Source organism: Musca autumnalis, unplaced genomic scaffold, assembly GCF_047663935.1.
Source record: "Musca autumnalis isolate F117 unplaced genomic scaffold, ASM4766393v1 scaffold_1, whole genome shotgun sequence".
NCBI classification, from domain to species: Eukaryota; Metazoa; Arthropoda; class Insecta; order Diptera; family Muscidae; genus Musca; species Musca autumnalis.
Window position 1 is genome coordinate 264406651 of NW_027411644.1, and position 11855 is coordinate 264418505.

Consider the following 11855-nt stretch of genomic DNA (forward strand, 5'->3'; position numbering starts at 1 on the left):
GTCGGCATGGGGTTATAAACCTTGGTTTTTATCGATTACTTTTAGCTAATAATTATAAAAAATACTAAACAAATACTTTAAATGCTAATTAATAACAAAATTGTTTCAATTTGAAAGGAACCTTAGCGATTTAAAGCAACATTAGCCATGATTTGAAGTACGTGCGTTGTGGGGTGCCGACAACTGGGTAATAGATGCCGACTATTGGTACGAACTAATTTATTTAAACAATATGTTTAAATTTCCTTATTTTTTTAAGTAAAATCAATAGAAATGTATATAATAAACTAGAAATGTATAAATAACTAATGCTTAAGCTATTGTTCTTTCAAATATTTAAGAAAAAATATAAAGTATGCATTTTTTCTTTATTTAAATATAACATGCCGACTACTGGATCATATCATGCCGACTATTGGGTAATGGTGCCGACTACTGGTGAAAAAACAGTATTTCACAAAAATTGTAATTTTTGCATGTTGAACAGAAATAATCAAAACATTTGTTTATATAATCTAAAACTACACAAAATAACGAATCATAACAACTTAAATTCAATTTGATTGGACATTTAGACTCGGAATTACATACGGCTAAAGATACGAGAATCCTTAAAGTGCCGACTACTGGTGCACTTACCCTATAACTGAGAAAGCTTTTCTATTCATAGCGAATAACTGCTGTACAGTACTATAGCATATTAAGCAGCAGCGTAAAAATTATTTGCGAGCAAAGTTGATTCATAGAAAAAAAAATAATAAAAAACTTTATATACAAATATTGTGCTGAGAAAACAACATTCAGTCAGTTTACAAGTGTTTAGCAGCTAGAGAAGATCATACTAAGAATTATATTAAGCAGTTTAGTGGTCCAATAAAAATGAAATACAATTTCATAATATTGTTAATAATTACTGGATGCAGTAATATTTCAGCGAATACAATTACCATAACTGGAGGTGGGTAAACAGAATTTCAAATTGCAAGGGAAATTAATTGAAAAAATTTATTTACCTTAAGTTTCCAATTTATGTCACAATCCTTATGGACGTCTGGGAAGATGTTTATCGTTGGAAAAATGTCTTCGCTTGAAAAGTGGTGGTGGTGACAACGATATTATCAACTGGCATTGCAGCTATGGTCGGGGTTTACCACCTTACGTTTGTTGCACTTTTGGCAACAGCATTGTTTTTCCCGATGACGATGATGACGGTTATAGAAGAATTCCATTTGTGGCTCCTTCGTTCGTAAGAAGTTTTGAAAAACCAAACGAAGATAAAATTTCTCGTAGCAGCGCCAACATTTTTTCACCAAATGAAAATGATAATAGTGAAAATAAGAAAAATGCCACCGAAATGTTGACCATGCTAGTAAATGACACTACGAAGGATTTGTTTCCTAAGCCTGGAGTATGTGGACCCCTGACGGTGGGTGATAAAATTCATGGTGGATGGGAAGCAGAATTGGGTGAATTTCCATGGCTAGTCAATTTGGAATATCGAACTGGTAAGATGAAAACACATTATATTAACAATTAAAAACAATTATCTAGGGGAAAAACTTGGCTTATTGTGCTAAGAACTGTATGCAAATTAGAAAAATGTGAAATAATTTTTAAACATAAATATCAGTAACCTAAATTTTAAATGAATCCCAATCCTAATTTATAGGTATTCTAACTTTTATTGTATTTGAAGATGTTTTAAAAGCTTCATAACAGAGTACCAAATCTACAGCTGGGTACACATTGCCAGTTTTGAATGACGGACTTGCTCGATTGCTTGCTAGTGTGGCCGATCATTTTTTTTTCATTCATCATGCAACCACAAAATATTTTATGGTTGTTGGACGTTTGGACAGTTATCGATAATTTCGAAAAATCTACAGACAAAACTGATAATGTGTACGGCACTTAAAGCATATTCCAAAACTATTTTGAATGTTGTGAATTATTTAAATATGAGTTCATATGAAAAATTCGTTGAATTCATGAAGAGGTTTACGTGTCCAATAGCATAGTCAGACGTTAGCGCTTATTAACGGTCATGATTGAAATTAACTCGCGCATTATACTTATTCATACAGTGGCGGTCATATAATTAAGAACGACAGCGCATTAAAAAATATTTGCCTTGTTTCGTTGCAAGCATTTGAATATTTATATGAAATAAAATTTGTGAATAAAGTGCATGGCAAGCACTTTCAAATAAAGCCAAAACCACACTTTACTATATGTGATATCATCATATATTCCGATGATGTGGCTTTGGCATGAGGATTTTGCAGTGGAGTTTGGTTTTTCCTTGAATACTACTGACGTGAATTTTCCAACCTTGAGGTTAAAAGACCTATTTGGTGAAATATTCTTGGAGTGTTTCCATGTGGATATGTACAGTGCAGCTCAAAACATTTGCAACTGGAATGACTAGTTAATATTTGATGTAGTTCTAAGGTAGTTTGTGGATTTGAAATTCAATTATTTTTGAAGATTGATTGTTTATTGGACCATTTTTAAAGATTTAAAAATTAATTTGCAAAACTTGCACTTATTTTACAAAAAATATACAAAGCAATGCTCGAACTCACTTTTGGTTCTGCTCAAAATATTTGCAACTGAGAAAATTTGATTCAAAATCTGAAGAAATTATTTTTGTTTTGATAATATATTGTGAATTAAACATTTTATTTATTATCTGGAGACATCGTAAAGTAAACCAGTTAACTAAATAAATTAATATATCCTTTGGAATCCTGTGCTCTAAGGATAATTGTTAAATGCCAAGGTTTTATTCGATATTTAATAGTCTAGAGTCCAGATTAGAGCCCCGGGAACTCCTATATGAATTTAGATTACTTAAGTTGATCTGGTCCGATAAGAACTTAAGCATATTTGCAAAAATTACTAGAAGCGGTATTATGTCAAAACATCCTGTTATATGGCATTTCTGGAGTGTACAAGGTGCGATTTTGAAATGCTATCTTTCCGGTTAGTTCTTGGATCTGTTAAACATGTCGACCCCATGCATCCTGTACCATTTCTGTCCATAAAAATACCTCCAGGGCAATATAAAACACCTCCTACATTTTGGGTCAACTTGTTCGTATACGGGGACAAATTTTATTGTCCTTCGTTCTGGTGATCAATCAAATTTTTTCAAGTCATATAACTTAATTATAGATTTAAAATCGAAGAGAAGTACTCGGTTTCACTACTCCAAAAACATAACCACACATTTTTGCATAATTTCTATGAAAAATTCTATTTTTCCTGGAAATTAATGTTTTCCCAAAATTTGCCTATTTTGGTATACCGTTATCCTTGGTATGTATCGGAGGTGTTTGTATAGATTTATCGGTGTCAAGTCTTTTTTTAACATCTGTTTATGACCTCTGAGAGATCTGCTTAATAATTCGTATAATTATTTGATCATCCCCTGCAGTAGATGTTGTTGTCCTCGCATCTTCTTCCCATCTTATGGCGATTTTAGTTCTTTTTACGCGGTATCCAGATCAGTTTTAGATATTGTGATGTTCATATGTTTATTTTTGGACCTCGTTGGATCCACAATTTTCAAAAAGCGTTGATAAAAATTTCTGGTCATAATTTAAGTTTTTGTTAAAAAATTAGACATGTCTTGTTTTCGGCATGCTTGTCTATCAGAAGTAAACATATGTGGGATAAAATGTACTACTCATGAAAGCTTTTTGCCCCCTTCTTCTGATTAAAAACAATTTGATGCCAATCAATAATAGACTTGTCAAAAAAAATAAAATAATAATAGATATTCGTAACACGGAGTTGCAAATGTTTTGAGCAGGCAAAAACATGTGTTCCTCCGATATTTCACACATTTTTGAAACAAAAGTGTTTATAACTGAATAATCCTTTTTAAATCTTGAAAATATGGTCAATAAAAAATCAAATAACAAAAACAAACATATTTTAAAACTCAAAATGTTCCTAAAAATAGACTGAATGTGATATAGGCATCTCAGTTGTAAATGTTTTGAGCAGCACTGTATATAGCCGTTAGCCTTACAGAATGCCCAAATCGGGGTCGTAGCACATGACATCATCTCAGTATTTTTCCTCTACCGATGACTCGATTGATGCGATTTAGTACAAAATCATTCAAACAATTTCCCAAAGGACGACAAAAGGGAAATTGTCCTATAACTTCCACATAGGCCAGCGTCAAATCCAGGCTACGGAATTGGAACCACAAGTGATTCTTTCCAAGCGAAAGAAAAATAGCCTCCTTTTTCAGCGCAATGTCTGGGATCAAGTCAATATTATAAGATTTCTTTTCTTTCGCTAATACGACCATTTCTGCATCAACGAATCCGCCACCATTGCATATAGCCTACTGAAATCGTCTAAAGACGTGTTTTCTTCATTCCTTCCGCCGCCACATCAACGAGCTAGCGAAAGGTATGGATGAATGAATATGGTCTGCCAGGATTTCTGTTTTTAAATTCTTGATGATGATCGTAGTTCCGCTGCTACCGAACAGTCCACCACTAGGTTTTCTCAAGTAGAGGCCTACTGGTCTTTTCACTTTCCCATAGGTTTCGGGATTCGCTTGAGATTTGGATTCTAGAAACCATCCTAGATGTGACTTAAAGCAATACCTGTCGTGTATTGTACGTATTTCCTTAATGATGTGATGTGATGCTTAGATACCTGATGTCCGTTTTGAGGATCACTTTTTCAATCTCTTGATGTTCGGTGCTAGATCACCAGGGGACTTCGCCTTCCCGTTTGTCTCGGAACATTTTCATTAAGGGTGCTTTGCATACAAAACTGAGTTCATCCACACACTCATCTAACTCCGCTATAGGAACATTTCTGTCAACAGGAAGGTTCTGTAATTCTTCCCTTAGTTGTTTCTGAAATCGTCAAATCTTTAATATGTTGTAGATGTAGAATATTGTTTCTTCTGTTTGGATGTCATCGGTTTGCACTTACATTTCAACTGCTGTATGGATGGTCAGACGCATAGGTTGCTAACAATCCTAGATTGTCGAAAACAATTCGTGGTGTTTTCATAAATAACACTGTGCGACAACAAAAAATGACAAGGAAAATCGAGTAGATTGTGAAAGTAGAGCTAAAAATATGAGACACGTGTATCGGCGTTTTTAAAGTTTACGTCGGAAAGTAACCAAAATAGACGGGGCAAGTTCCGCCCATTTTTAAATTTTTCGAAATATTCGAGTTTAGATATCTTGGAATCCTTGTATATCAGGTATATAGTATCTTTGGCAACTTTACTTAGGAGGGTGTGGGAAATATTTCTGTTAAAAATTTTAACCCTCATGCGGTTCATCAAAGGGGTCTTTTTGTCCTTTTTTCGAAAATCTTTCAAAAACTCATTAAAAATGTGTTCGCCATAAAATTTTACTATTGCTCTCAGAATACACCAAATCTGTAACTCTTGTCTAATCGCCAGGAATCACTAAAAATGAAAAACACGTTTTAGGGTTAATGTTGGACTTCATCTGAGTTTATTCAAAATTGTCTCACAAAACATAATTTTAGGGAGATGATGTCAGAGACAAAAGTATTCTTCGTCAAATTTCACCACAGGTCACCAAAGAAATTAAATGTCTATTTACATTCTATAGCATGAAAATATCAGTATCAATTTTGCTGAAAAAAACATGAAAGTATTTCCCAACTTTTTTGATGAAAATTTTTTCCTTCTTTTTTCTAGTTGATACATGGAAGTAATATAAAACTTGGTTATAGGTGAAAAGTGTCAAATGATGAAAAATTCTACACAAAATATCGTCACCTCTCACCAAATAGATATATTTACGAGAATACGCGCCGATACCGAAAGTTCTACTCCAAAGAACACATGGACGATACCACAGACTATGTACATCAAAAACATCACTTACTGACATGACAAATTATTGACCACATCTAATATTACATTTGCATTTTTATAATAATCTTAATTTACATACAATTACCCGTATTTTCCATTTAAAAGAAATATATAATATCAACAGATCAGGATTTGGTGCCAAAATACTTAAATATTTAATTGCGACAGAATACCAGAAATAAACGGAATGAAAATTATGACATCTTCGACAGCATGGCATGTCGCCGTTGCTCGATTGTAATTTTTTGGTTCTGGAGAATTGGTTTCTGGAAATTGGTTTTTGGTTTCTGGAAATTATAATAGTGAAAATGATTAGAAACGTTTGAAATTACAGTCTTCCAATAAAAAAACATAATCAATAAAAAATGCGCCAGAGAAGAATTTTTTCCTTCGATATTCATACGACATTATTCCAAAATCGTTCAGAAATCTTTACGAAGATTCGGAAGAGGTATCTCCGATTTTCATACGATATTATTCCGAAATTGTTGAGAAATCTGTACGAAAATTCGGAAAAAAAATTCGCTTTCCGAATTTCCCAAGGATTTTCTTCCGATTTCGTTCCGAATTCTGACCGATTTCGCTCCGACATTTCGTTCCGAAAATAAGTCAAACAATTAATACAACTTTCGTTAAGACAACGTTACGCTTTCGGATCCGACATCGGACGTAGCGTCCGAATTTTGTTCCGATTTCGTTACGATGTCGGTACGATTGGTTTGCTGGGTAGGTATATCCCCCACATAACGGTACCTACCGATCCAAACGAGGTGTAGTTTTACATTTAAGGTTCTTAGGGATCACGAAAGTTTTCCATGAAAAATCGTCATTATAGGTTAATGTTTTGGTATTGCCCCATATAACAGAACCTCCCAATTTTCGGCATTTTGAGGCTACATTGTTTGACGGAACTACCCTTAATTTGACATTTTATGCTCCCTGTAATCACAAAACTTTTCCACCAAAAATTATCTACATAGGTCCACACTTTGATATAGCCCTCATATAAAATTACCAAATTTTTTAAATTAGATTACATAATTTAGGCATTTGGAATATCCACGGAGGTACAATTTTTGCACGTGAAATTGTGGACAGGCAAGGAAACAACTTATTTCATTTTGGTTAAGAATATTTTATGGTGGAGGGTATACAAATTTCGGCCCGGCCGAACTACCTCATGTCAGTTGTACGGGCACGTTTAATTATCCACTTATTATTTCGATAGGAAAGTCCAATCGGTGTGAGTCTGTCTCCATGTCGTTCTTGGTGAAATTCTTTTGTTCCAGCCCTTGAATGCGTACACGCAGAAAAATATATGTTATAAATATGTGTAGATCCAAACAAATATACATATGTTTGGGACTGGATGCAAACAAATATTTGTTTGCACTCAAACATATATTTGTTTGCACCTAAAAATATGTATGTTTGTTTGCATCCAAACAAATATTTGTTTGCTCTCAAACATATATTTGTTTGCGGGACTCAAACATATTTTATGTTAGGGACTGTTGCAAACATATGTATATATGTTTGCTGCAAAATATGTTTGGGACATATGTTAGAGAGGCCTTTTTTCCAGCGTGTACTCGTAGGGATAGCGCATTTTTAGTTTGGCATATCAAGTTCCCTATGGACAGGAAATATATTGATCACATTTATTCGATACGTTCAAAGTTGTCACGAAAAGGCCACAAAATTTGCAAAGTCAAAAGTCAGTTTTTTTCTGGGCAACCATACGTTGCTTCTTGTCTTCCAAAAATTTTTCTGCACTTATTCAATATCACCCGACCATTCTGTCATGTCCGGTAAATAACATTTTCCATTTGTTTTTCCAGCTGATGACTTTTTAACAATTGGTTGTGCTGGTAGTATTTTGACAAACAGATACATTTTAACTGCAGGACACTGTGTTAGGGGAGAAATTGAAACCATTGGTGTTTTGTAAGTAAAACCTTTAACTATATGTTTAAAGTTATTTTGAAGAATCCGTCTAATTGTTTTTTTTTATTCCAGAGAATCCATAAGAGCTGGTGATCATAATCTTGAAACTGAAAAAGATTGTGATGCAGATGATTACTGCATAGATCCATTTCAACGAATTCTTGTAGAAAAAACTTGGGTACACGAAGATTTCTTCGTTACAAAGAGGCGAAAGATTTACAATGATGTTGCATTGGTGAAAACACAAAAAGATATAATCTATTCGAACTCGGTAGCTCCAGTATGTCTGCCGCTAGTAATGCCTGGGCTACCGCCACCGAAAAATGGTACCAGACTAACAGTGGCCGGTTGGGGTGGTAGTGAATCGGGTAAATAAATGAACATAATGTGACTGTAGCCATTATTAATTTCACCTTATTTTAGCAAATTACACCGATGAGAAACGCATTGTTGATGTTATCTGCTTGGATGATGAAAAATGTAAAATCCGTAATGAATCATCACGTCTATGTGTAGGTGGAGAAAAGGGTAAAGATAGTTGTCGAGGAGATTCTGGCGGATCCTTGGCACGTCGCACCAAAGATGGTTGGCTGCTGGAGGGTATTGTGTCATATGGTGTGGGATGTGGTAATGGCAAGCCAGCTATTTACACAAGAGTTCGAACTTTCATTAATTGGATAAGTGATCAAATTCGGGGAGCGTGACCGACGCACGTTTTGGGATTTCAAATTAATGCTATTTATTTTTTTTTTAGAAAATTTAATTTATAATTAAGATAATTACAATAATTTATTCAATTCTTTGTATTTGTAATAAAAATGCATTTTTAATGTTATGCTGTGATGATCCTTATGAGGCTCGTTAAGGTTTTCAATTGTCAAAAGATTTTAAACGTCGAAAAATTCATAAAGATTTATTAAAAGTAATTGTAATTTAATTAAGCATTAAAAAGGCTGTGATATCCTAACGAACGCGCCCCAACTTCATGTAGGATAATCGAAAAGTTTCGAACCTAGGCAACACTACGTGCTGCCAGGAGACGTTTGACATTTCCATTGGAAAGTTTAATATGGTTCAGCACATGGCAGAACTACCAGGTAGTGGTATCACACCAGCTGATCGAATATGAAAAGTCAAATCCCTTTATAATAAAATAATTTTTGTTGTAATATCCCCAACAACATAAAGAAAGTTTTGACATAACATATTTAACATTTTACGATGCCACTACCTGGGTAATTGTGCCATGGTTCAACATAAACGTAGTCAGTACAGTTTGACATAAGACCATGTGTTGTTTTGGTTACAGTGACATGAAATAATCGCTTTGCAAAAGAATGAACATTTTTGTTGGATCGTTTTTCATAACTTTCGACGTAGAATATCGCGGCAAGACTGCATCGATCAAATTAAATCTTTGACGAGTATCACCTTATAGCACTGAGAAAAACTTGTTTAATGAATTCAATCAGAAACGAAGGTCGTGAGGGACGTTCAAAATGCAAGAATTTATATACCGTGAGATAGAGGTACCCTTGGGCATTTCTTCCACCAACTAACATTCGATATTGCATGAACAAAAATGGGATTTTTCGTTGGATACCGTGTCGATCAGTGCAAGAAATTTTGAAAAAATACGATCGCGATGCTTCAAAAGACGTTTATAAGAAGATCCTAGGTGACGAATCACGGAACTATGCATATGAGCCCGAAAAATACCAGTAATCCCCTGAAGATGCCGTAAAAGCGTTCAATAACCATGTTTTGGAGGTCTCTCAATCAGATTGGAAAAAGTGCTTCAACAATTGGCTTCAGCGAATGAAAAAGTAGATAAATCATGCTGGAGAAGATTTAAAACAAGTAAGAAAGTATCAGTTATCTGCGCCGACAGAGATATAACCTCAGCCTCTGACCTAACGAAAATAATCAAACACAATACTTCTGACGTCTATAGGGTATGGATTTGCATCCGAAAAATTGTACCGTCTTAACTAGGGCCGCATAAAAAACATGTTTCCAACAATAAAATATACGATCGCGACGAGTCCTTAAAGTGCGCTCTTTCAAAACTTTGTGTGGGAGGTACCCGAAAGAGTCCAACGTAGTCGATATTCGGACGTAATTCGAGGCTGTAAGAAATAATACGATGTATAACGTTTGGACCAAATTGGATTCTCCCTTCAAGATTTATCTTACGTACTACCCAATTAATTGGCTTTTTTTGGAGATTGTAGGTCATTATCTTGGAAAACAATTGCGCCGTCGTAAGAGGGCCCGCAAGAAGAACTTTTTGGAAATAATTTCAAAACTGTCAGATATTAGCTGTTAAACTGATTTTTTTCGTAATTTTGCGTGGGAGGTACCTCCCGAAAGAAGGCACCGATATAGTTCATATACCACCCTGATACATGATTACATGAAAAAAACACAATCAGAAACTCCTTGATTGAATTACATATCTTGCGGATTTGACATTTTAGTTGGTGCCGTCAAGGTTTCTTGGAGTTTTTAGGTCAATATATCAGGAAGTATGAACTTGCCCCCGAAAAAATTTTACCGTGGTAAAAGGGGCCGGACAAGGACAACCTGCTGAAAAATATTGCAACACCATCCGAAAGGAGGTCTTATACTTCACTTGTTCCATATTCGAACCCGATCTATGCTTGGAAGCAATATTACCATCTGCAAAGTTATGACCAATTATGTTACTCCCTTCGAGAGTTATCATGCGCACCATTTTAGCGACAATTTTTTGGGGGAGTTTCCGGAAGGAGTTGACCTATACAGCCCATCTTCGAACTTAAACTAAGTTTGGACAAAATATAACGTTCGAGAGTTATCGTGCTCACCAGCCAGACAGACAGCCGGACATCATTGCTAAATCGATTCCAAATTGTCTGAAACAGATTTCGTCCAAACATACTTGGGGTCTTAAACCATTATTTCGATAAGGCACATTATTGGCCATATAAATGTAGCTCTACCGAAAGCAACAATGATGCGAACTTTTGTTTATTAGTTTCATTATAACCAATTGAGATACAGAATAGCACTGCTGATCAATGCTTTATTTCGCAAAATTTCGTAATATCTGATTATACGGTTATAGTTTCCGAGTAAATTTATGCATCACTAAAAGAACTGTAGTTGTTGTTGGCTTGTGATTTAAATGCAGTCATCAACTTTTTCTCCAAGACAGAATTTTATGACGACATACAAAACGCTAATTCTCTCTACACACACGTGTTCATTTCAAAAGATGACTTGAATTAAAAATTGTAACTCATGCAATGAGAACAAGTTTATCACGTCATGCCAAAGCACGCTACACAGCTTATTTATAATTGTGGTTACAATGTCAATGGAAGTGTGATACTTTATTTATACCAAACAATGTGGGTGAATTTCAAGTTAAACAGCGTTTTAAGCCATTTTTAGCATGTTCTTCTTGGAATGAGATACACTGATATTAAAGTGATTCATACAATACAGTTTCCAAAATATAATTTTGGAATTATTCTTTGCAATGTAATTCAAACGAAAAATATATGGGGATTTCTGAGTGAAATTGGACACTTTTTCAAGATGAGGTTTTTGATATCCTTTATTTTTTTGCTGTGGTGATGCTGCTCATCGGCAAAACATTTTGGTATATTTTCAGTTATTTTTTGTTTTTTGTTTTTACTAAAGGTTCCAGCGATATCGCGTCTTGAAAAAGTCGAATTCTTTAAAAACTATATACAAATAAATGCTTATAACTTTTTTAATATTGGTCCAAATAGAAATTTTTTTTTGTATTTTTTTTGTTGTTTTATCAGATATCTAATAAAAAATAGAAAAAAATTTTTCAGTGGGCTCGGATGAAATTTTCGCGATTTAAAAAATAAATTGGAAGTAGTGCAATGTGGACTAATTCTTTCACGGCATATTTTGATGCAATTCAAACTTAGTCGTGAAAAAGGCACTGCATTCCTCACATTTTAACAGCATTTGGATGCAATCCACTTGTCAC

The 11855-nt window shown here is 34.5% G+C and overlaps 1 protein-coding gene across 1 annotated transcript; it reads left to right on the top strand.

Annotated features, from left to right (window-relative positions):
• Positions 1–666: 666 nt before the first annotated feature.
• Positions 667–8676, top strand: LOC141389500 (phenoloxidase-activating factor 1-like). The gene is made up of 5 exons (XM_073961087.1): positions 667–958; positions 1020–1505; positions 7738–7843; positions 7916–8211; positions 8267–8676. The coding sequence occupies exons 1-5, from the start codon at positions 880–882 to the stop codon at positions 8545–8547; spliced, it is 1248 nt and encodes a 415-aa protein (XP_073817188.1). The 5' UTR covers positions 667–879; the 3' UTR covers positions 8548–8676.
• The last annotated feature ends 3179 nt before the right edge of the window (positions 8677–11855 follow it).